Genomic DNA, 25,905 nt, shown 5'->3' on the forward strand with positions numbered 1-25,905 from the left:
GCAGAGACTACCATCCGCCACCGTCGGCACCACACAACTCCAAGGGAGGAGGAGACTCCCGATGTGGGCCCGTGTCGGTAGCTCTGAGCTTGACTAGGATGAACGAGTTACCGATCGTGGATCGTACTGATTTATTGAACTTGTTTGTTTTGTTTGTTTGTTTTGTTGGGTTAGGCCCTTTCGGTCGACAAGACCATTGCAGAGCCGGAAGGATGATAGGAATTAGGGGGAGACATTGGTCTGGGCAGGCACCCTAGTGAGTCGCCGGGGCTGAGCCCGTCCGAAGACAGGCCACCCAGCCCCAAGGCACTCACTGCACCCGGCTACGGGGTGCGCTCCCTCGGGGGCAGCGGTGCCGCTCCAAGGGAGCAGCCCGCATGAGATAAAGTTGCCTGCCCAGCCCAGAAGGGGGTTGTGGCGTGGAGGAGAAGGATTTCAGTATCCTTAGGATAGAAGCACGGACAGGTGATTTATTGAACAAAAATTGGCACACTATATTTCTAGCAAGGCTACCTTGCATAGGTAGTTTCAGCGTCTAAATGGTAATATTACAAATTACAGTGACAGTTGGACAAAGAAAAATTACTCCACACCTGCGCTCCTAGATTACCCTCTTAAGGCGTGACAATACAACGGCTACGGTTACAAGAGATAACATATAAGGCAGAAAACAATCACAAGACATATGTGTCAATCAATCACTGACATCTGCGTGCATCAAAAGGATTTACTAGTTTACGACGCCGCCGCTGGGTTGCACACGCTACGGCGCCGTCGCTAGCAACGGAGCGCTGTTGCACCCGCTACACGCTAGCCGCCGGTGATAAGCGCTAACCACTGAGTGCGCGTGGCCGACTGCCGCCCCGATGGCGCTGGCCCCCGGCACCGGCGCGGCGCTGCTGACCCATGGAGGGGGGTGGGGGTGGGGGCTGATAATTAGTTGAGCCGGAATTGGGATAGAAGCCGGTATGGGATTGGGATAGAAGCTCAGCGAGACTAAGGGATTGTGTGGTGCCTTCGGTACGCCCCTCAAAATCACCCGTGTAGGGCCCTCATGGCCGCCGGTTATGAAGCCTTTGGAGGCACTGGTGTGGGCCCTCACAGGTACCGGTGTGATGCTCTCAGAGGCATGCGCCCACAGCGGCACCCAGAGGTGCCGCTGTGGGCCCTCAGAGGCGCCGGTGAGGATCCTCACAGTTGCCGTTGTGGGCCCTCAGAGACACTGCAGTGTGGGGTTGTCACAGTCGGGTGTGGGACCCTTAGAGCTGCTGGCTCGAACCCTTTACAGGCCGACAGGGGCTCTCAGAGACCGACAAGGGGCTCTCAAGAGGGGTCTGCGGTGCCTTCGGGAGCCCTGTGGAGTCCTTAGAGACCAGCAAGGTACACTCAGACGCCAGTGGGGCCCTCAGAGTCGTCGGTGTGGGGCCTCAAAAGTCACCGGTGAGTGGCCATCCGATGTGGCTCCGGCGTTGAGCCCCCAGAGCCGCAGATATATGGCCTTAAGAAGTACTGGTTTCGGGACCTCATTCAGGGGTGCCGGTTGCACTCAGAGGTGGCAGTGTTGGGCCCTCAGCTAGGCACCGGTGTGGGGCATTCACAGCCGCCGGTGAGGGCCCTCGCAGGCGCCGTTGTGGGGGCCTTCAACCATTGGTTTAGCTGGTCATCGCAGGCGTGTGTGGAACCTCAGAGCTGCTGGTCCCTGATAGGCCGGTAAGGGCCCTCAGAGTCCGGCAAGTAGCCCTCAGAGGTCGCCTAAGCCCTGAGAAGCCGGCAAGGAGCCCTCAAAGGCCAACAAGGGACACTAAAAAGCCGGTGTGGGGCTCTTATGGAGATAAGTGTGGCTCTTCGGAGCACATAAGGTGTTCTTCCGAGCCCTGTGGGGCCCTTCTGAGTCGAAAGATGCCAGCATGGACCCTCAGCCGCCAATTGGCGTCGCAAGGCCCCTCTGGCCCGAGAGGCCCCCTGATCCGATGGGGGCACGTGCCCCCTGCATCCCCTCCCCCCGGTGCAGATAGAGAATGCAATCGGCGGTGCGGAACACAACAATTGCAATCGTTCCTCCTCCCGTCGCGAGGTCGCCCATCCGACCCATATCCCATCCCATGATTGTCAACCCTGGGGCTCGGGTCGGCAATGTACCGGCAAGGAAATCAGCTCTAGGTGAGTAAAAAAGTTATTAAGAGTGATTAGTTGTCGTTACGTTCGTCGTTCAGTAATAACAACTATACGGTGCCAAATGTTACCCGACGTACAGCTTGGAGCCGGGCGCCGCCCGGTCTCCACCAGTGACGTCACGCTAATGCTTAGCGACCGGTCCATTGGAAATCGCGGGATGATTCTACCTCTCTTATACGGCCTTGGTTATTCCCGAGGAAAAATACAACCATTTGCAAATCACACAAATCCTTCATTCGCATATTTATTTGAGATCTCTGCTGGCTTTTTTCATGTAACGAGCTGCAAATTTAAAAATAATTTACTCTGAAGTGCACTATGCATAGACCCTTATTTTGTTCAACCGCATTCCAATTTGTAGGAAGGGTCAAAATCTAGAGCCGAAGCGTATCTCGGTGTGGAGCGACGGGCCGGAAAACCACTACCAGTACCGCCGTAGAACGAACGTTCTACGGCGTTCGTAGAACGTTACGGTAGAACGTTACGTTCTAGCCGTAGATCGGCGTAGAACGATCTTTTACTACGCCGCAGTGCCCAGGCGCTGCGGAAGTCCTGGATTAAATCTTGGACCTGCGGAACCCAGGTCCTGGATTTTATTTGGCTTCCGACCCGTCGTGCAAACAGCGGCGGGCAGTGGCTCCCGGTTAATCCAGGACCGCCCCTCGATTGGGTGCTTTCGGCTTTGTGCTTAAGTTTTACAACCGTTATGTCGACAGTTACTGATAGGTACCTAAAGGAAGGCACAAAGCCGAATAGCTCCCGATACCGTATTTTTTATTTTTATCTTTTCGGCTAACATGAGAATGAGAGCAGCAATATTACTTTTTATTATTTGCATAGTGTCTCTCAAAATAGTCCTCAAAACCATTACAATGAACACAATGTATTTCATTCGGGGTGACCGTCTACAGATGCGTTCAGCTTCATTCACATGCCTTCGCAATATATAGATCGAACTGCGCGTGGATTGTCAAACAGCTGAACGGCACATTTTATGGCATTATATATCGGCGTCATGGTCAAATACAATAGCAAATGGTACAGATGTGACAAATAATAAATTCGACTCTGCAGCGGCCTTCATAAATCATAATACATTCGGCAAGTCTAGGGACATTCCACCGTCTCAAAATTGGTCGTCTTCAAAAGCTTTGCTGAAATCGAAGGAGGCATAAGCACAACATCAAAAAGTGGTAGGTATGTACTTTCGATATAACGTACCGCATTCCACAAGACAACCTGAACGACGAGCCAACTCACTTCGTGTTCTAAAGCTCCCAACTACGTAGTTAAAACATTTCTTCAATAAGCGACCTGAGAGATTTAAATAACAAAGAACACAATAGTCTCGACATCGAGTAAATAAAACACATTGCAAATGAAACGCTCATCTATGTTTACCTAAACGTTCACCATCTGACGTTCAGTGAAGCGTCCCTTGCATATGAAAAGTAAAGTACTGTCAGAGATGTCTTCCATGAATCCAACGTGTCGTGGGTCGGATCAGTGCATTATAACTGGAGCCCCATCCAGGCGCTTGATGCTGGGTAGCCTCTTGATGGCCTCTTCTCGCCAGGTACCCTCCGCTGCGTACCTCTCCTCCAGCGGGTTCCCTGCGGAACACGGTGAGTCGGATACATCAGGCGCGATTGACGGCAGGTAGGTAATGTCGCTGCACTGAATTTAAACTCGGGAGCACTCGCATGAAATGGCGTACGGGGCGGTTCTTTGGGGACAAACAGCGACTTTATAGCTCGATCGAGGCCTAGTCCTCATCCGCGTACAGATGCGGGAAAGGGCCAGGTATCGCTAAACTGAAACGGTGCCACAATTGCGGCGTCAACGGTACGGCAACCATACACCTACTTTTGTAGTCACTGCACTGTCGACGTGGATAAGCGAATCTCATTTTTACAGTTTGGGAGTCGTTCACTATATGAACATCAATATACGTACCAACAAACTTGACTAAAAATGTACAAATGTTCACTTGATTAAAAAAGCGTTAGGACTTACCCACAAAGACAAGGTCGACCAAATTCGGCAGCTCGTTCAGCTTTGTGAACTCCGACCAATCTTTGACGATGTTATTTGACATGTACAAGACAGCAAGTTTTCTAAGTGCGTTGATCCCTTTCATTCGTTCTATATTATTGTAAGAGATCCAGAGTTCTTCCAATGTATCAGCAACGACCTCCTGAAAATGCATAATTAGAGCCATAATTAGAGCTTGTTTTGTTGGGTTAGGCCTAATTGGTCTGTTTAGACCATTTAGGATCGTGGTTCTAGTACCTTAGAGAGGATAAAGTGGTGGCATTTTGAGGTGAGCGGACCAACGGTCGTGTGTCGCACTCACAAACACATTTTTTCATGTTTATTTTCCAGACCCTGAGGAAGCTATTGCCTAAAGCCTGTTAAAGCCAAACATCGGGCAATTGATGAGTCTATTTTTTAACGATTAACAACTAACGATTTACGATTCGACATTTTATGACCAGTTCTAGAGACTAGAATAACGATTTACAAAAGCTCTTCGCTGCATTTCCTTTCTCGACTGAACCGATTCCGTCTTCGAAGAGCGTTTCGCCTGGGACGGGACAACCAGTCGTTAAATGGTTAACCCTATTCCTGGCGGGGGGGGGGGGGCCTCAGGAGCCCCCCCCTGAGGTTTTTTGGTTATATCTCCCAAACGCGTTGAGCTAGGAAGCTCAAATTTTGTGACTTTTCCTAAAAGGCTTCTACGCAACGTGTCTGAAAATTTTGAGTTGATCTGACCTCAGGTCAGGTCACCAGAGGCGGTTTGGTGACGCTACCTCAGAAAAGTTTGCAATCACACCAGAGCTAGAGTTTTTGACCGATCAATTTCTTCTCTTCAGGGTTTAGTTAGGGTACCAGTATGTGCAATTTGTATATCTCGGAATTTTGATATCGGTGACCTAAGGTCAGGTCAATTTCGCGACCTCCCCATTATAAGTCAATGGGGGAAAAATCAACTCCCTGTTTTTACCACTAAAACGGGTCGGAATGGCCCCATATACCATACATGACTTCATATACGATCAACCTTCACTACCTTGAGGTCTGTTTTGCTGTTGGGCAGCTGTGAGGTCATGTGACGTCATCAAAGGTCACCAAAGGTTTTTGGCCAATAACTCCGTACAGGAACAAGATACAGACGCGTGGATGGTCTCATTGTGTTCAGCTCGTCAAGACGCATCGAATGATATACATGATGACCTCGAGGTCACGTGACCTGAGGTCAACCTATGACCTTGACCTTTCGAGGTCAACATATATATCATTCGATGCGGATTGACGAGAGGATCACGATGATGCCCTTAGTTTGTTCCTATCTTGACTAATTCGAAAGTTATTCGAGAAAAACTCTCCATATCTAGTGCCGCCATTTTGACTTTTTCGACCCCTGTGACGTCATCTTTGACCTGACCTGAAAATGACCTTAGTAAAAATTGTAGATCTTGGCCGTGCGTATCCGATGCCGTTTACCGCTTGTCGCTATCTTGCTTCGTTCTCGAGATCTCAGGGGGGGGGGGGCCGAATCGGCCCCCCCCCCGCCAGTTTCTTGTCCCGGCGGAGCCCGCCAGGAATAGGGTTAAAACGGCCACCCCGAAGGACTACTCGTTCCCGCTGGAGCTGCCATCCAGGCTCCATCGGTTGTCCGGGTACAGTGCCAGTCAGTCCGGAACAGGATAAGCTTGCGTTCGGCATCTGGAAAATGAGGGATAATTTACCGGGATCACCGGTAATTATTTGGTATTGCAGGGACCATCGATGCAATTAGTCAAGTTTTTACCGGTAATTATTTGGTATTGCAGGGACCATCGATGCTTGCCTCGCTAATGGTTCCGTTGTAATGTCTATTGTCCGTTGTTGGTCCGTTGTGCACATTGACAGCCTAAAATACCGATTGATCCCGGTGTTCCGAGAAAATTATCACTCATTTTCCAGATGCCGAATACACGCCAAGAATGATAGTGTGCTTGAGAAGAATGGAGTAAGCTGAAGGATAAGAACGGGTTAACACTGATGATTTAGAGGACCGATGTGGTTTCTCGCTCGTCCAAGGAAGAGGGCCGTTACAACTCTTTGATGTCTTGATTGATTGCTTGATTGTTTGATCTCGTTGATAGCCGAAACTACAGCACCGAGCAAGCCAAACATTAACTGGGCTGTGACCGCTGTAACACATTGTTCTTGTTGACGCTAAAGAGCAACGAAGGGCGAGGAGGCATGGCATATCTCAAGTCATCAATGCACACGCTACACCACTCCATGAGAACAGCACGGAAACATCAAAACGAGAATCACAGCACGAAAAAAATAACGATGGTTATTATATGCGACCACAAATGAGCGACTGGTTCATCAGTAACTACCCGTTATTCATTTGTAGCGATAACTGGTGAATTTGTGCAACACTCCATTGCTCATCGACATGCATATTGCATATACTTACTAGGCCAGTAAAACTTTTGATGCAATTCCGTCCCAAGGAGAGTATCTTCAGGTTCTTGAGGGCATTCAGGTTTGCAATTTTTTCAATGGCGTTGGTTGAAAGCGACAGTTTCCTGAAAACATTTCTTGAATATATTACCAAACATTTTATTGCATCTACAATAACGACTATTTATAGGTACAATCGCTTAGAAACGCAACGAAATCGGAATTTTTAATTTTGCGGGAAACGAAATATATAACCGAGACTTTATTGGTTGGCACACAAAATAGTAATTGAGAGCAAGCAAAATGAGTCACTATAAAGAATAGACACTCACAGCGGCGTATTTAGAAAATCGCGAAGGGGGGGGCCAAGGGTTTGGAGGGCGCCACCTCACCCAAGGAGGGCGCCATACGGTCGCGAGATAAAAAATCACTCAACGGGGGGGGGGGGGGTTGGGAGGCGTTTTTTACCATGCCACCAGTTTTTTTTTGCGTAACCTCGTATAGGTCGTGCTGCATTGATTTTGCATCGTGTGTATTCTTTATACTCCAGGTCACAAAAGGTCAAGTGGTCTTGAAATGCTGCGCCGAAGGCGCGCGAAATTTTTGAAAACAACCTTTTCCTCCGCTTTTTAGGCACGCCTTTTATACGATCACTGTTCAAAGCTCCTCTCGCTCTTTTACCAAATTTGAAGGTATAAAAAATACCTAAGGTTTGGTCGGGCCGCTGCCACACAAACTGTATAGAAAGCTTGGCTCATGGGTGTCGATGTATAAAAGTTTATTGGCGGTGGCATATCTACGCACCAGATCACCGTATCGGATTGATACCGGAGCGCGAGATGCGTAAACATCATCCAAATTACCTCAGACCAGCCTTCATAGCCTTCTCACAGGTGCATACAGTGTACCCACATAACCAGTTTCAATCACCGAAACTTCAGATGCCTGCTGTTGCGGCCGAACCTGTTGACAATACTTAATCGTAATACATATAGATGCCATGATGCACGTAAAGTAGGATCAATCCGTTAAGACCAAAGACGTGTTTTATGCATCGTAGAGCGTAGATAGTTTTGGTAGGTATAGGTACTTCATTCATTGTGCTGAATGCACGTTCATTTGTGGCAGTTTTCACAGGCAAGACATCAACTATGTGCAATAGAACGACTAAGTTGAAGAACATGCCAAAGGAGTAAATAAATGATAGGAGGGCAGCGATCAACGGATGTTGCCAATAGGTAGAAGGGCTGCGATCCACAGGAGGGCGCTAATAGGTAGAAGAGCCCCGATCAACATCCCGAGTTTCGACAGTAGGGCACCGATAGGTAGGAAGTTGGCGAGCAGCAGGAGGGCGCCAATGGATAGAAGGGCAGCGATCAACAGGAGGGCACCAATAGGTAGGAGGGCCCCGATCAACAATCAACAGGAGGGCGCCACCAGGTAAGAGGGTGGCGAGGAACAGGAGAGCACCAATAGGAGGGTGGCGATCAACAAGAGGTCGCCAATAGGTGGGAGGGCGGTCATCAACTGCAAGTCGCCAATGAGCGGAAGGGTGACGATTAAAATGGGGGTGGCAATGGTGAGGAGGGCGCCTTTGCTCAAGAGGATGACACGAACAGGAGGGCGTCTGTGCGGAGGGCGCTGGTCAACAGGAAGGTGCCAGTAGATAGGAGGGCGGTGATCAACAGGAAGGTGCCAGTGGTTAGGAGGGCGGCGATCAACACGAGGGCGCCAATAGGAGAAGGGCCCCGATTAGCATTCAACAGGAAGGACTAGGGAACCAATAGGTAGGAGGGCGGCACTGAACAAGAGGGTGCCAAAAGGGAGAAAGGCGGCCTTCAAAATTTCACATGAGGGCGCAATAGGTAGAAGAGCGCCAATAATTATGAGGACGCCGATCAGCAGAAGGGCGGCAATGTGTAGCAGGGTGGCGACCTACAGGAGGGCGCCTTCGGGTGAGAGGGCGCTTATTTACAGGACAGCGGCTTACATAGGCGACCACCGTTACGCTTAGAGAGCTACAGCCTACAAATGTGGTTGGAGGGCGCCCGAGGGAGCCCTCCAAGCGTATTTGGAGGGCGTATTTGGAATGGGCGTCCTCCGAGGGCGCCTTCCATCCGTATTTTCCCTGTAAACACATTCGCGATTGGAGGGCGCCCTCCAGTCGCGATTGTTTTTCGATTCGATTATATCACAATTGCATTTGCGATTGGAGGGCGCCTTCGGCGCCCTCCAATCGCAAAGGGCGCCTTCGGCGCCCAAGGGGGGGGGGGCCATGGCCCAGTGGCCCCCCCCCTGCCTACGCCCCTGGACACTCAGAAAACACTTTGAGAACATTTTTGAATAAGGGCTCATATGAGTGCCAAAACAGGGCTCAAATCTGTATGATTTTAAAATCGGGATCAGTTAGGCGCCCTTTTCGGGCTCAAAGTACATTAGCCCCGAAAGCGGCATCAGTTCGTCTTCCTTTTCGGGCTCAATTCGAGCTGCGTTTTAGGGCTCCATACGACATTCCGCCATTCCGTCTTTTGCTGTTTTCAGTGCCATGTGTTGGTGTACCTACCGCCGTGATTTCAAAATGAATGGTAAGTTATTAGTTATCAGTTATCGCTATCTTTTAGAAAAAATCAAGATGTTGATGCTCATGCCATTTTAATCCCTTATCAATTAAAATTGTGGTGGCATTTGTTCAGAAAAGGTCTGATCTACAATTGTGGCGCCGTTGATACGAATACGCACGGGTTTGATTATTCGTTTTTCTTGTATTTGCGCCACATGAAAGCATCATATCTGGATTCAGGATGTCAAATAGTGTAAGAATGTGCAAAAATTTTGTCTGGTTCTTCGTGATGATGTGATTGAAGCAATGCTTTCAAGGGTAGGTAAGGATTTTGTTACTTGTTCGTAATGGTTATCTTGATGCTCAACTAAAATTAATCCTAATCTTGCCTACTAACCTATTAAGTTAAACTTAGTACCAATACCTACCAACCTACAACCTATTTGGATCTTTCATATACTTATAACATGCTGCTGCTTCTGCTAACATGCTGCGGAATGCTGGTTGACATGATGGAATGCTGGTATGACAGTGTTCCATGTTTCAGAATTTTAGGTGAATAACCTGTGGCGTGATACCGGGGTCGTGGTATCCCGTCCCCGGCGCCGATGTTAGAGACGGTACCTGGTCCGGGCTGTACCGGGCCCCGGACTGTACCGGGCCTCACTGTCAGAGGCGGGACGACAGGGGGTCTGGGGACGGAAGGACCGGGTGGGCTCTCGCGCTGTGTGACTGGGGGTGTGCGGTGGCCCGTCTCGCGTGTGCAGTGGCCCGTTTCGCGCTATCGGACGAATACAAGCTATTTCGGCCTTACCATGGCTGGAGACGAGGTGCCATCAGTGTCCGCGAGTGCAGTGAGCGCGGGTGCCTTGGACGTCCGCGTGATAGCGGAGTTTGACGGCACCACAGACGTGGTAGAGTGGTGGACCCGCGCGGAACTGTTGTGCGCCCACCGTGGCGTGGACTTTGGAGCGGTGGTCCCCCTGCGTCTCACCGGTGGAGCCTTCGCCGTGTGGGCTCAGCTGCCGGTCGATCATCGAGCCTCCCTGGCAGCCGTCAAGTCTGCCCTCTTTGCGGCGTTCGCCCTGGACAGCTTCGCGGCTTACGATGCCTTCGTCACTCGTCGTCTTCAGCCGGGCGAGTCCGCCGACGTCTACCTGGCGGACCTGCGGCGGCTGGCTGAACTGTTCGGTGGCGTGCCGGACCGGACTCTGTCCTGTGCATTCGTGAACGGGCTGCCGGACGCGGCAAGACAGGTGATTCGCGCCGGCTCGCGCGCCGAGGCGTTGGACCTTCCCAGCGTGGTCGCGCGAGCGCGCGCCGTCCTCAGTGACGACCGCGTGGCAACGGTGGCGGCGGCGACGGCAGCGCCTCCACGCGGAGGGGGCGGAAACCGCGGTGGAACGCAGGACGCGGAGGCGGTGATGGCGGCGCGCGTCCCGAGACGGCCGCGCTCGCGCCGGTGCTGGGCGTGCGGCCGGCTGGGCCACCTGGCGGCCGGCTGCCCGCAGGGAAACGGCACAGGGAGCGGTGCGTCAGCGCCAGCGCCGTCTCCTGCGCAATAAGAGGAGCGCTGCCCATAATCAGGTTGCCGCTGAATGGAGGACTACGAGACGTGCTTGTCGACACGGGTTGTACGCATAACCTCGCTCACGTGGACATTTGTGATCAGTGGGACCGGCAGCGCTTGCTGATCACGACAATGGGTGGTCACGCTGTTCAGGCACTAGGCGTGGGAGTCGTGACGGTTGGCCGCGTCGGTGGCGACAGTGTCTTGCCTGTGGCGCGCCCAGGTGGTGTCGCGGGGGCGGCAGTGCGCTCGGCCCCGGCTACGCAAGGACACGGCGGGGCAGTGGCGCAGCCAGGCGAGGCGCCGGCGGCGGCGCGTCCAGCCCGGGCGGCGCAGGTGATCGGCGGGACAGTGGGGCGCCCAGGCGGCGGCGAGGCAGCGGCGGCGGGCCCGGCCCGGGCGGCGCAGGTGATCGGCGGGACAGTGGCGCGCCCAGGCGGTGGCGAGGCGGCGGCGGCCGGCCCGGCCCGGGCAGCGCAGGCGATCGGCTGTGTAGCGGCGCGCGCAGGCGGCGGCGAGGGAGCAACGGATCGCCCCGCTCAGGCAGGCCAAGTGACCGGCGGAACAGTGGCGCGTCCAGGCGGCGCCAAGGTGGCGGCGGTGGAGCCGGCCAGGGCAGCCTCGGCATCGCGCGGAGAGGGGGCGGGGCTTGGTAGCGCCGCAGCGACTGCGTCACAGGACCCGGCCGGCCCGGCGACCGGGCACACCATGCCCGGGCCCAGAGTGGGCGGGGCACCCACCGCGGAGCTAGTGGCCGACGCGAAAGACTTCACGGCGAGGTTCGATGTTAATACACGCAGTTGGACAGTGGCCTGGAAGTGGGCGGACGGAGTCGCACCAGACTGTCTGACCAACCGGGTCGCCGAGTACCGCGTGCCACCGTCAGCGCGGCAGGAGTATGACGAGGAGCTCGAGACGTGGCTGAGGAACGGCTGGCTGCAGCCCTACAATGAAGCAGAGGACGGTCCGCCGCGCGGCCTCGTGCCCTTGATGGCCGTCCCACAAGCAAAGAAGGTGCGCCCTGTACTGGACATGCGAGAGCTGAACGGTCACGTAGCTGCATACACCGCCGACTCGGACGTGTGCGCCGACCGCCTGCGGAAATGGCGCCGCCACGGCCGGCGGGTGGCCGTCGTAGATCTGCGGCGAGCGTACCTGCAGCTGCGTCTCGACCGGAAGCTGTGGCCGTATCAGACAGTGATCATCCGTGGTGAGCGATTCTGTTTGACCCGCCTTGGTTTTGGACTTAATGTAGCGCCGGCCGTGATGAAGGCGGTGGTGCGGCTCGTCATGGCGCAGGATGCAGCAGTGGAGCGCGCCGTCTGTCCGTATGTGGACGACCTGCTTGTGGATGAGGCTGTCGTCAGTGCTGAGCACGTGATCGAGCACTTTGAGCGTTTTGGGCTCGAGTGCAAGCCACCGGCACGCGCCGAGGACGGCGCTCGGATGTTGGGACTCCACGTGCGGCGTGTGGCGGGTGAGCTGCGGTGGTCTCGTGACAGTGCTGTCCCCGACCCGCCCGACCGTGTGACGCGCCGATCGGTATTTGCATGGTGCGGCAGGCTGGTGGCGCACCTCCCCGTCTGCGGCTGGCTGCGACCCGCCGCCGCCTGGGTGAAACGGCGCGCCAATGCCGTCACGCGCGGCTGGGATGACGTCACGACCGACGCGCTCCTGCAGTCTCAGATCTCACACGTGCACTCCCGGCTGCTAGCGGCGGACCCGGCGCGGGGCCAGTGGTGCTGGACCGGGGATCAGGCAATCGTCTGGACAGACGCCAGCTCGATCGCGGCTGGAGTGGTCATCGAGACACCGTGCGGTGGCGTGATGGAGGACGCCTGCTGGCTCCGGCCCGGCGATGCAGCAGCGACCCACATAAACATGGCCGAATTGGATGCCGCCGTTCGCGGCTTGAACCTGGCCGTGGCGTGGGGCGTGACAAACATCGACCTAAGGACAGACTCGGCGACAGTGCACCGCTGGGTGGACGACGCGCTCAGCGGCCGCGCCCGCCTCCGGACGAGAGCGGCCGGTGAGATGCTAATCAGACGCCGTGTCGACCTCATTCGACAGCTAGCCAACGAACTGGAGCTCAAGGTCACCGTCACGCTGGTTCGCTCGGAGGAGAACCTCGCCGACGCCCTGACGCGAGTGCCGAAGGAGTGGCTGCGTGACGAGTGTGAAGAGAGCAGGATGTCGGTGATGGCTGATGACGGAGCCGGCGACTCGGCCGCCCGTGGGCAGGTGGTCGTTGGTGCTGGTGCAGCAGATGCCGTCAGGTCGTCTGTGCAATCGGTGCACGAGCGGGCCGGTCACCCTGGCGTTCGTCGGACGCTGTTTTTCGCGCGGCGAGATGTGTCTCGAGACGTGACGAGGGCTCTGGTGCGCGCGGTCGTGACGACTTGTGATGTGTGCCGATCGATAGACCCGGCGCCTGTGCGGTGGCGGCACGGCTCGCTAGAGGTGGCGGCAGTATGGGAGCGCGTCGCGATGGACGTGACCCACCACCAGGGGCGGAGCTACCTAACCGTCATCGACTGCGGGCCCACGCGGTTCACCGTCTGGCGCCCGCTCGGCCGTGCCGACGCAGTGGAGGTCACCGGCCACCTGGAACAGATCTTCCTTGAGCGCGGCGCGCCCAAAGAAATACTGGCGGACAATGACACGGTGTTTCGGGGCCGGCGACTCGCCTCGCTCGTGGCACGGTGGGGCATTGCCCTGAGATTCCGCGCCGTGCACGAGCCGGGCGGCAATGGCGTAGTGGAACGGTGCCATCGAACTGTCAAGGTGATCGCGGCTAGGAGGCGGTGCCCTGTGTCCGAGGCCGTCCACCTCTACAACGTCACTCCTCGTGACGGCCGGACGGCGGACACCGCGCCAGCGGCCGGGGTGTACCGCTACGCGGTGAGAGACTGCGTCCGCCCAGGGCATACGCCAGTCGATACCGACGGGGATGGTGCCCATCCTGCGCCAGCGCTGACTCAGCCGACCGACACCCGGCTCCGGGTAGGGGACCGTGTGTGGGTGCGGCGCCGCGGCACCCGCTGTACCGAGACGTCTCAGCGCGGGACGGTTACGGGCGAGCTCTCAGAACAGGTGCTGGAGGTGGACGGCGTTCCGTGGCACGTCCGTAACCTGCGACCGCGGTACGAAGCGTCCTCGGACAGCGGGGATGACAGTGAAGAGGCCGACGAATCGCCGCCACTGCTCGTTGGCTCCCCGCCGGCCGCACTGCGAGCTGAACATGACGCGCTGAACGGGGCGGCGCCCCCCGATGAGCCACAGACTGAGTCACACGGGATAGATGGGACGGTGCCGCCTGGCGAGGGGTCGGAACCGTTTTCGACGGAAGGGGAGCCGGCGGAAGCGGCAAATATCCCCCCGCCCCGTCACAGTGAGCGTGCCCGGCGACCGCCGCCGCCGTGCAGCTGCTGCACCCAGCCGGAGTGATGACTCTTACGTGAGCGGTGAGCACATGTGCGTTTGATATTGCATGATATTGTGTTGTTTGTTTGTATTGTTTGTATTATGTGTTTGTATTGCCGTATCGTGTGTTTGTATAATTGTATGTATGATTCTTGAAAATCAGGGGGAGGTGTGGCGTGATACCGGGGTCGTGGTATCCCGTCCCCGGCGCCGATGTTAGAGACGGTACCTGGTCCGGGCTGTACCGGGCCCCGGACTGTACCGGGCCTCACTGTCAGAGGCGGGACGACAGGGGGTCTGGGGACGGAAGGACCGGGTGGGCTCTCGCGCTGTGTGACTGGGGGTGTGCGGTGGCCCGTCTCGCGTGTGCAGTGGCCCGTTTCGCGCTATCGGACGAATACATAACCACACATGATGGGGAAAATGTTTTCATCCTAAAAATATGACAAGTGGCTTTATTTCATCTTTGCTAAAAAAATATGTCAAAAGTTTGATTCAACAGCCAGCTGCCAGGTTACGCATGACTTGACAGTTGATGCATCTACTCTACATCATTTCATTTCAGATCCTGTGAAGGTTCTGACAAAATCTGAGGTAAAAATCGCATTATGCAGTTTTGCGGAAAGACTAAATCTATCTCATTTTGTCTTCAGATTTTTTTTTATTGGGACACCCAATTGAAATCCAATTTTAGAAGACTGTGACACCATGCCTGTGTGCCAAGTAAGAGGAAGGGTCTACAAGTATACATCAAGATAACCAATTATGGACAAGTTGAGACTTGAGTCATGAGCTCTTATTTGTGGTTACAATACCTTCAACTGCATGATTTTGCACAACTTCCATACAGGCATCCAGACTGGAAAAGGTTCAAGTCCATACTTATTCTGGTGCTTGAATATGGCAGTTCAAAGATGGAAGGCATATGATGCTACAAAATGAAAAAATAATTCAACTTACAAAAAATAGGTACCGTAAAATGGGGTGTTAAGGGACAGTGGGGTGTTAAGGGACAGTTGCATGAGAAAAACTTTGAGTCATATTAACTTCCTAATTTGAGAAGGTTCAATAAAAACTTCAGTGTGGTAGTTGACACTGTTTTGCTCTTGACCATAGGAGAAAATGGTATGGTTTTTCATGCAAGTAATTTGGTTCAAAAATGGATTTGAAAATCAAGCTACATTTTCACAAAATTGAAACATCTCCAAAACTCTGTGTGTACCACATAAACTAGTGGGTGTACAGGGAAAATGAATGCATAAGTGTATTGTCACATGTATTGCACATGTTTCCTGAAAAACTTGTGCAAATCCACCCATTCATTTATCATCCTCTTCCTCTTTTCCGGATACATGCATATTTTGAGGTGGATGTGGGGTGCCAAGGGACAGGGAAGAAAAAAAAATAACATCTAAATATAATTTAATTAAGTAGGCATGGAAAACACCAAATTCCACATAAAATGCTGGCGAGTTTATGCTTTTATCTCTAACACATCTTAAGTTATGTAACAAAACATCTCAACACTCTCTTTTACAATGATGGGTCAATGGAGACTGATGTAGGTAAATGTGATGTCATCATAAATAGGCTAAAACAAAGAGGGCAACATAATGACAAGTGACTACCTTCAACATGGGTTTTTATTGATGACAGAAGATTACTTTTTGGTTCTGTTTACCTTATAATTAGCACATTTTCCACAAGCGTAAACTGCATTACACGTAATTGGCTAAAAAGATCATTAGTGGTGAATGAACCTGACTTGTTTTGTGACAGAATATGCAAAACATTTCAATAAATAAATTGTGTGCCCTTCCACACCCCAATTGTGGGCATTTGATGACCATTTCTTGGAATAATATAGGTGTCCCTTAACACCCCACATTGGGGTGCTAAGGGACAGTGATGAAAAATAATGAAAAATAATATGCAGGTATAAATCTTAAAAACTTTAATGTGGCAGGCATGTAAAGCACCAAATTCCACATAAAATGCTGACAATTTGATGCTTCTATCTCCAACCCTTCTTGAGTTATATAACAAAACACCTCAAAACTGTCCCTTAACACCCCGTTTTACGGTATTCATATCTATCCTAAACTAAACTAACCTAAACTTACCTAACCTAATCCAACCCAACCCAACCACCCCAACCAGCCCAGCCCAGCCCAACCCAGCCCAGCCCAGCCCAGCCCAGCCCAGCCCAGCCCAGCCCAACCCAACCCAAAACCTACAGTCTAAAACCTAGAGCTAAAACCTGCAGCCCAAACTGGAAAACATCCATATGGTACGCCGGACGCCCGTGAAGCCGTCATGCGCCGAAGTTCGGCGCAAGCTATTTTGCAATTTGCGCTGAAATTTCTGCATTATTTGCGCCGAAGGTTAGTGCCCTTTTGCGTCAAAATTAAGCCACTTATACAAAAAGCACGTTTACATCTGCTGGCCAAGGTTTTATAAACCAGACAGAACGCTCTGGGCCTTAACCACTCCTGACTCCCATGTTTGAGCGTCCAAATTAGTTGATGTTTCCATGGAAGCTGAATACCACAATACGTGTAGCGCACTGTAGCATCGTGCCGTGAAATAAGGCTCGGGACGGAAGTTCCGGGGTCACAAAAATTGGTGTGGCGGTGTTGTCGCGGCTGGCGGGCTCCAGCAAGGGGTTTAAGTTTACGACACCACTCTTGTTTCAGGAGAGGTGTCAGCGATTCGAGACTACTTGGGCATGCGGGCAGCGGGGTCGGCGTGGCTGCCTGCGGCTGCGGCCACACATCTTGGCGTCCTGGAGGCGGAGATGCTGATGGTGGCATGAGTCATCACTGGCTGCCCGATTTCCATGCTCCAAGACTCGCCGTGAGGGCCGAGGCGGGCGTCGTGCCGATGGAGAGATGAGGAGGGATGCGCTGGCATCGCGCCTACTGGCGAAGGCGCTCTCCCTCCCGTCGGAGGACCCGCCGCGTCGTGGCGGAAGCCCCCCCCCCCAACCGTGACTGAAGTCAGTGACCGGCTGGAGAGAGCGCGGGGGAGCGGTGTGGGACCACTGGAGTGGCGCTGCCCGCCGAGGCGCGCTTATCCACGAGACTGCCCCCGTAGACGCCAACAGACGGCGTCACGGTCCACCTGGACCTGCTGCCGATCGGGGCGTCCGCGACAGCGAGGAGGAGTGCTGCGGAGGCGTGACTGGGAGCGCTCCCCCAGCGTGCGACGTGGGCCTGGGTCGACGGGTCTGCGACCGGGGGAGTAATAGGAAGGCGGCGCTGGGGTCCTCACCGAGCACCCAGACAGTACAACATTGGTACTGCGGGAGGCGGCGGGGAGGATTTGCTCCATTTACCGATCTGAGATGGTGGCGCCCAAAACGGCAAAGCAACATCTCCTGAAGCGCCCGTCCTTCGAGGAAGACCCCATAATCATTTGCTCCGACTCGCAGGCGTCGCTGGCGACGCCACGAGGTGGACAAGTGGCCCAGACACCCCCCCCCCCTCATCCCCTAGGTGCCGTCATCTGGGAGTATATGATGGCCCTAGTGGCTGTAGGGGGCCGAAGAATCCACCATAGAAGGAGGGCGGCGATAGCCCGATTAAGCTGGGCGTCCAGTGGAGCCTCGGCTCTATCATGGGCATTGGGCAAGGACTCTGCGAGCACCCCCGTCTCCTCCATCTTCGACGGCACTCCAGTCAGAATGCTGTCCCCACCCGAGTTTCCCAGCAGCATGGGCCACATGAAACCGAACAGCGCCGAGCCGCTCGACGCTGAGGACCAGGCGAGAGTAACAGTGAAAAGGTGAAACGCTCGAAACGGCGCGCGCCGCCGGCCGAGGGCGCCGAGCCGGCCCAGGCCGGCTGCGGGTCAAACAGAAGCCGTCTCCGCGGCGGCCGCCCAGTGACAGCGACTCGGACTGACGTCGAGGCACCGCTGCCGCCTCCGCCGACCAACCCGCCGCCCAGCAAGGGCAGTTTGAAGGCGGCTGCGCCGGTGAAGGTGGCGCGGCCTGGCAGGGGCCGCGGCCGGCCCACTCCCAGCTACCCGTCCCGCGAGGTGCTCAGTACCACCGACTCGTCCGATTCTGAGGCAGCGCCGTCGGCGGGCCGCCGCCAGCAGTGACGACGACCGGCTGGCGGCGTTCGCGCGGGACTTGTCCGACTCCTGGTACTGGGACTTGCCGCCCAAACTGGACGCCGGCGGCGTGAGCACCAGCAACGCCAATAAAAAGTCCACCTTCATCCGGCTCTTCTCGCACCGTGTCAAAAGGACTACGCCGCGCGGCCGGCCGGCCAACTCGAATGAGCGCAGCGAAGGGCACACGTCCCCGACGGCGGCACTGGCGCCTCCCGCCGCGCCGCTGCCGGCGTTGCTGGCAACGCCGATCCAGGCCCATCGATTTCTACTGTTTTGTTGCCTACGTGCCGCTGCCGCCGCTCAGCCAGCACAATGGCGTGCCGGTGTTGCGCTGTCGGATCGAAAAGCGGCTCGTGCAGCGGACGGACGGGTGCGGCCCGCGCGATGAGCCGCCGCCGCACACCGAGCTGCGCCGCGCGGACGTGAAGGTGGAGCTGGCAGCGGCCTGCTCAGTCCCCTCAACGGCGTCGACCGGCTCTCCGGCGATTTGTGGTCAGAAACGCCGCCGCTTCTGGGACCAAGGTGTCAGAGCGCGGCGCTGCCCGTGAGACGTTAAGTTAGCACAGGCAATGTCGTCTGCACTCCTTGCAGTTCATGTTGAATACACAACCATGTTGCGAAGTAATAGGCGCCGGGTTTTTCAGTTCATAGAACTTTTTCCCTGGCTATTACACCCCACAACCGAACACTGACACCTTGCACAAGTATGACTGTGTGTATGAATGTTAATAAATACATGAACCAATGTTGTGTTTTCGGTTCCAGTACCTTCTTTGGGCACCTCGGCAACAAGTAAGTAATCCGTTAGCTTTGCCACACCTAAGATAGGCTCCCACGTTGTTATTTGCTCCCGGGTTAACATAAACCGGTTTAACGTAACTTTTGCATCCCGGCCAAAATTGCCGGTTAACTGTCCCACCGCTCGAGACTGGCGCTAGGCTGGCCGAGCAAAAAAAAAAGTTTGTCCGCGGCTTCGTCTTATTCGCAGCTGCTGGACACGGGGGAGGGGGAGGAGGGGCCGCATCGGACGAAAAGCGGGCTCTGGTATTAACTGGATTTTTTGCCAGCTGGCGCCGTATGGTGGCGCTAGCAGAGCTTCTTACATATCAATGCTAGATATAAAAGAATGAATATTTACCAATCAATTTTTCATTTAAAGCCATTTGAAATATTTATGTCCATCCTACTACCGCGCTTAGGTATATCTAAAATTAAATACCTTTCGTGCGTCGCCAGCTGGCCAGCCAGCTGACGCAATCCAGCTTTTACCAAAGCCCCGAAAAGCGATGACGTGAGCCCTAATATTGGCTTCACCACACAATTTGAGCCCTCAAACTGGAATCAGGTGAGCTCGAAAATGGGGATCAGGCTGAAAACTGGTATCATAGTGAGACTAGTTTTAGAGCTTGACACCGATAATGGGTACTGACTGAGCTCTGTTTCTGCGATCAATGATACCGATTTAAGGGATCGTATGAGCCCATGTGGCGCTAGCTCAGAAAGTATTCTCGAAATGTGCTGTCTGTTTTGAATATGGTACATTAGCCCGAAAACTGGTCTCTGAGCCCGAAAATCGGGACACTGTTTTCTCAGTGGACGGTCTCGATCAATCCGTGGAGTCGATCGAAAATAAAGCAACAATCCTGCAGCGCTGTTCCATTTCGACCGAGCGACAGACATCCTTTACAGGACTTTTCTACTGTGCGAAAGCCGTCCCGGACCAAACTATTCTACAGAACGATAATCGTCTGAAGGACTATTCTACCAAACGATAGTCGTCTCGGACAGTACTTTTTTACCGAACGATAGTCGTCTTGGACAAGACTATTCTACCGAACGATAGTCGCCACGACAGGACTACGAGTATTCTACTGAATGATGACTGTATGTACCCTTAGAGCAAAGGTACCGTTTCGTCGTATGTATGTAAATAGCGGCCGTTCCACGGAACACTAATTGTCTGTCAGTCTCATTCCTTCCACCATGAAGGACGGCCGTTTCACCGAGCGATAATTGTTCGACGGTACTGTTCTGCCGTATCTATGTGAAATCTATCGTAAAGAACCGCGGTTTATCCGAACAGTAGCTGTCTAACGGTAGTCAACTGATGTCAATTCCAGATACCTACTTTGGAAACCGATACCGACCGAAGTCATTAAACAATACCAAAAACCAAACGAGCATAAGATATTGAGAATTTATCAGATTAGATCATCGTATTCACTATCGAGGCTTCATAACAACTAACAAACATGCCTAAAAAATGCAAATTTTGAAATAACAAATATCAAGGTCGTTTCGGTTTGGTATCGGCATGTCGGTGCCGACACCGGTTTGATTTTATCGTTAGTATCGGTTTTGCGGCGTTAGACTATTATTCCGTGGTATCGGTAAGTGTAACCGATTGATATTACTAGACGTTACCGTTCACCGAACATGTTTGACGGTACCGCTTCACCGACGATTACTGACGAGGGGCGATACTGTTCTGGCACCGAATAAACAGAGGCCGTTCCATTGAACGGTAACTGTTTGACGGCGGTTGGTAACGTTCTATCAAAAAGTCCCAATCAGTGAACGAACATAAAATGGTAATTCGCTCAGCGGTCCCGTTTCGTGTTCATAAGTCAATGCATACATAAAAAACTAATCAACCCAGAAGATAATTCAATAAATCTAAAATCACACAACTCAATACAAATAAAATGACTAGCTGCGGCCATCTAGCGATGTCTGTGCCCAATGCCAATCGATGCCGATTCCACTCGTACTGACTGGCAGCAGACGAGCTGATTGAGCGCCGAGTCCATCTTCTCGATCGAGGGGAACATGCCGTTCAGCTTGACCTCGGCGGATTCAGCTGCCTTTTTGCCAGTCTTCTCCTCCCACAGCCGAAGTGCCTCCTTTATCATCATACTTGTCGCGCTGCAATTAAAACGGAGACAATTACACTACGATATATTTAACAATGATCTCACCGAAATTTGTTTGGTGCCAACTTTATAGTCACACAGTGCCTAAGCGGCGTTCGAAGTGTCAAAATCATATGAGGAGAGTACCTCAGTCATTTTTCGACCAGGTTAAAACAATATTGGTTAAAGGAAATAGTTCACTTTTAACATGGGGGTTTTGAACTGGATTAGGGGTTCCGTAGCTTGAGCTGAGACAAGCACAAATCAGGAGCTTTTACGGCCCAACGATCAGATCACCCTAGGCAAAGATATTCCATTTCTCGTCCAGAAAAAGGTGCCTTGCTGAGGAATGTGTGCCTTGCAGGGGTCAATTCCCTCTTTTAACCCGCGAGTTGCTGGGGGGGGGGGGGGCGTTGAACGCCCCCACTTTTTTCGCCGCGCTATAGCATAAAAATGCGCCAAATTCTAGGTACCTGTAGGGAATTTATTGAAGTTTGTTGTGCCAGTTTCAAAAAAAAAAAAAATCGGTCGGAAAAATTTTGAGATATTGAGGTTTTAGTGACGTCATGATTTCTGAGTTTTCAACCAAAAACGGCATATGTTCAAAAAATCATATAAGATCACAGAATAGACATACAGACATCGCGGCGCTGTTGGTCTAGTCTAGTGCAAGATCTAGTGGCTCCCGAAAAAAATGGGCAAAGTTTTACCTTTGATGACCTTTGGTAACCGGACCTTTGACCTGACCTAAAAAAAAATGGCTGATGCACCTAATTTCGTCATTTTTAACGTTCTATCGAGTGCCGCCTACACGTGGCCCAGGAGCCGAGTTAGAAGGGAGGGGTGCTCTGCTCACCCTCCCCCGCCCCAGCGATGTTCTTTAAACTACTCCCAGCAGGGCGTGGAAATCCAAGAGCCCCAGCGGGGCGCGGACTCCCGATTTGAGGTCGTCGTTATGGCTTCTGATTCTCCTATGTGGATAAACGTTTCAGAATCTTGTCACTCTCATCAGCTGCCGACAGTTCCAAATCGCTAATCGATCACTAATCGCAGCTACCTAATCGCTTAGTTGATATAGCTTAGCTGCGACTTGGCTGCGACGGGCATTTAGGTACCTACTTTTTTACGGTGAGGTCACGACGTGACCTGGTGACCTGCAGTCAGAGTCTTGCACTGACCTGGGCCTGAAAATTTCACAACAAACAGGCGCATCATAAGGCATCGGAAAATGATCCCGCTTTTTAAATTTCACAAAGGGGGGGGGGGCGAAAACTATCTCTAGGAACATTGGTGAAAACCAGAGCCCCCGTCGAGGCTAGTGCCTGGCAAGTACGGCGCCGGGCACCGGCAAGGGTGCGGCAGAGGGCAACAAACAAGTAGGTACAGGGTGTCCCAAAATTAATGTCACACCCTCCCACAACCTTTGTTTTGCCTTCTACTGCGCAATGTCAATACAATGTCACCGGTACTGGCTCCCATACCATATTGGCTGCATTCTAGTCACGTGACCTTCGAATTTTTGCGACCCTGACCGGTCAAGGGGTTACGGAGGTCATTTCCGGGGCAGTACCCAGCGCGCGCGGACCAGGTGTCCAGGATGGCGAAACTGCAGAGCAAATCGCCCCGCAGCGGGGCAGTCGGCATGGTTGCTGGTGGCATGACCCACGGCCAGGTCGCCGAGGTACTGGGCATGAGTTGTCGCACGATTTGGCGCTGGTTATCACGCGACAGAAGCGGATAGACGCCTGGGAAGGAAGACTTCCGCCAGCCGGGTATAGCGCAGATCGTCATCGCGAAGTGCGGAGCTAAAGACGGGCTTATCCACAAGGAAACTGGCAAGGAGGCTGATTCATCCAGCCTTCAAATTGATAATCCATCGGTACCGGAGGATGTCTCTAAAGCTTAAGCCCAACAATGCCACGTTTCCAGCCAAAAACCTCTGCTGAACATGCCCAGGGCCATCTTTCAACAAGTCGGCGCCCCGGCTCATCGAGCTAGAACGACGAAGGACTGGTACAGTACAGATCGAACTTCCCAGCATTCTGGGAGGACAATTCGGTGAATAGCCCCGACCTGTCGCCGATAGAAAATCTTTGGGCGATCGTCCTGTAACAGGTAAGCAAAACGGCGTTAGGATAACCTGAACGCACGCTGACCAGGAACGTTCGATCTCTCTGGTCCAAGATGATAAGATCAGTCCACAGAAGCTGGACATGTTGATGTCTGATGTCCCGGACCGTATGCTTGCCCGCATCAGGGAGAAGGTGGGATGCATATGTAAGAAAAGTGCGCCTCTGCCCTCTCATGATTGTTATTTTCATGAAATTGACGCTGGGAAGGTGTGACGTTATTTTTGGGACACGGCAAGGCTATATAAACCAGGTAGAACGCTCCCGACGAAAAAGTGGTGACAAGCGATAATTAGTAGCCGCGACCTTTTTTTGTTCAAAACTGTATCCGCAAGCAGCATTTACAGGCTAGCGGAAATCGACCAATCGGCGTTCGGCAATACTCAACGCTGATTGGCCCGATGCTCGTGACGAAATTGCGGGGGACTGCAGCTATTCCCCTATGGCGTTTAATAGACTTACGGCTTTTGAAGGGGATTTATACCAGTTTTTGTTGGGTTTGAGGCCATTTTTGAGCTTGGTTATTCTTTCTGTGACTTTTGACTGTGTAATAACGGCATTTAATCATAACATTTCTATATACTACCGGTGTCACAACGGCCTAAAAGACCGTAAGTACATGGGATAGACGGACCACTGCTGATGGGGCCACACTTGCCGGCGTGTGGTCATTGGAGGCCCATGAGGGCTCGACATAGGCCCTTCATGGGTCGGTATAGGCCCGGTGGGTCCAGTGCAAGCCCATCAGGGGCCGGTGCTGACCCAACAGGGCCCAGTGGCATATAATGTAAGGCCGTCTAGGGACGTTGAGGGCTCATGGGGGCCATATAGGACCATTAGGGACCACATAAGCCAATCAGGGGCCCATTTAGGCCAATAAAGGCACTTCAGGGGACTCGAAGAGGCCATCTAAGAGCCGTGGTGGGGCCATGAGGGGACGGCATTGGTCCATCAGGTGCAGTCAGGGGATGTTGTACGGGTTTCTCAGTGGCCCATTTGGGCATATCAGTAACCAATTTAGACCCAGCAGGGGGCTTTGTAGACCTATCAGGGGCTGGTGATGGTTCATCAGGGGCCAGCGTTAGTCCATCGGGGCACGGCATATGCCCATCAGAGGTAATTGCGAGCCCACGCTGAACAATGATGGCCCTTCAACGGCCCCTAATGGATCTACATTGACCCATGGGCCATGATGTGTCATGTATGCCCCTATGACAGGCCTACTCAGACCCCTGATGGACGTTCCCGGCCTCTGATGACCCTATACTGAATGCTGATGGGGCTCTAAGAGTCTCCTATAACCCTTCGTCAACCCATTATTACCATGCGCTGGCACTAGGGGCCCCACATCAGCCGCAGGGCAGTCCGTGCCATGACAGCATGTCTTTTCGGCCGATATTACATCGGTAATATTTATTAAAATCATGATGTTATGGTGCCATTATATAGCTAACAATCATAAGAAATATATTTCAACTCGAAAACAGCTCGAAACAGCATATAATTTTAAAAGAAACCCCTCCGAAATCCAAAAGCCTATTCGGGTCCATAGAGAATAACTGCGGTCCCCCGCAATTTCGTCACGAGCGTCGGACCAATCAGCGTCGAGTACTGCCGAGCGCTGATTGGTGAATTTTCCGCTAGCGTGTAAGTACTGCTCGCGGAACAAGAGTTCGTCGACAATCCTCCACAAACGTCTGTCACCATTTTTCGTAATGCTAAACAGCCGGAGCGTACCCCCCTGGGACACGGGACACCCTGTAGAGTAGCGTGGGCACAGGAGAACCTGAAAACACCAGAAAAGTGCTCGGATACAACACCACAATTTCACGTAGGCATCTTGATTTCACCCACCAGATCAGCGATATCAAAATCAAAGCAATATGCTCTGACGCCAAGGCCCTATCTCCCGCGCTTTCCTCTTCACTCGCTTCACTCAATCAGTAAACGCTGTTTCCATGGTAACCGAAAATACTGAAGAAATCATGTGACGTCATAGCCGTAACCTTTCCTTAAAATATACATCAACGAAACCAACGAATGTTTTAAGCATTTTCAGGCCAATCTAATAAATATATTTTTTTAATGTATCAAATTTGCTAGTAAGTTTGCTTCAAAAGCAGCTAAAATCAATAGCAACCAAGGGAACAGTTAAACTATTTCCTCCCACAAATAGTGTTTTCCTACGGCAAACAAGTTGTATGAGTGCTGTTCTAGTGTTTATTCGATTGTTTTTTATAATTTTAAAAGCTGAATTCACTTGTAAAGACCGATATTGATTAAGTTGACGTCAGTAAATCGATCCGAACATTTATTCGATTTCTTCACAGTGCAGCTTCATTTCTTTCAACCTTGGAGCGGTTAGTTGTGGATGTTGGATGTTGTGTGTCGGAGTTGTGTGTGCGTATGGGCGGTGGTTGAGAGAAACGCAAAAATATGCCTAATAAGCCTAAAAAAGACAAGGTAAGGTTGAAAAACATTGGTGTGGTCTTTTCTGTAACTATTTTTCCACTTGGTTGAGATGACTTAAGTCATTTTAGGAATCAG

The 25,905-nt window shown here is 52.7% G+C and overlaps 2 protein-coding genes across 5 annotated transcripts in view; one reads left to right on the plus strand and one right to left on the minus strand.

Annotated features, from left to right (window-relative positions):
* Positions 1–3,042: 3,042 nt before the first annotated feature.
* Positions 3,043–25,297, minus strand: LOC122385003 (dynein axonemal light chain 1-like). Its single transcript, XM_043372907.1, has 5 exons — positions 25,213–25,297; positions 21,093–21,242; positions 6,653–6,764; positions 4,192–4,372; positions 3,043–3,788 (listed from the first exon to the last, which is right to left on the minus strand). The coding sequence occupies exons 2-5, from the start codon at positions 21,230–21,232 to the stop codon at positions 3,679–3,681; spliced, it is 543 nt and encodes a 180-aa protein (XP_043228842.1). The 5' UTR covers positions 21,233–21,242; positions 25,213–25,297; the 3' UTR covers positions 3,043–3,678.
* The window catches only part of LOC122385002 (serine/threonine-protein phosphatase 2A 56 kDa regulatory subunit delta isoform-like), a 40,970-nt gene continuing 34,648 nt past the window's right edge, over positions 19,584–25,905 (plus strand). The window contains exon 1 of one of the 4 annotated variants that reach the window (XM_043372903.1): positions 19,584–19,662. Coding sequence is in view for 2 of the 4 variants with exons in the window: in XM_043372902.1 (XP_043228837.1) it covers positions 25,795–25,821 (27 nt within the window). In the remaining 2 variants the exon portion in view is untranslated. Of the gene's footprint in view, positions 19,663–25,184; positions 25,822–25,905 lie in introns of those variants that run through there. The other 3 variants (XM_043372905.1, XM_043372902.1, XM_043372900.1) reach the window with 3 other exon arrangements.

Source organism: Amphibalanus amphitrite, unplaced genomic scaffold (genome assembly GCF_019059575.1).
Source record: "Amphibalanus amphitrite isolate SeventyFive unplaced genomic scaffold, NRLGWU_Aamphi_draft 000205F_arrow, whole genome shotgun sequence".
Taxonomy (NCBI): domain Eukaryota; kingdom Metazoa; phylum Arthropoda; class Thecostraca; order Balanomorpha; family Balanidae; genus Amphibalanus; species Amphibalanus amphitrite.

Bases quoted from the DNA above. Each gene is read 5' to 3' on its own strand.
- LOC122385003 (XM_043372907.1), bottom strand. From the start codon at position 21,232: ATGATGATAAAGGAGGCACTTCGGCTGTGGGAGGAGAAGACTGGCAAA. The intron at 6,765-21,092 runs GTCAGTACGAGT...AAATGTTTTCAG, and splicing joins AATCAGCTCGTCTGCTGCCA to GAAACTGTCGCTTTCAACCA. The intron at 4,373-6,652 runs GTAAGTATATGC...ATGCATTTTCAG, and splicing joins TCAAAAGTTTTACTGGCCTA to GAGGTCGTTGCTGATACATT.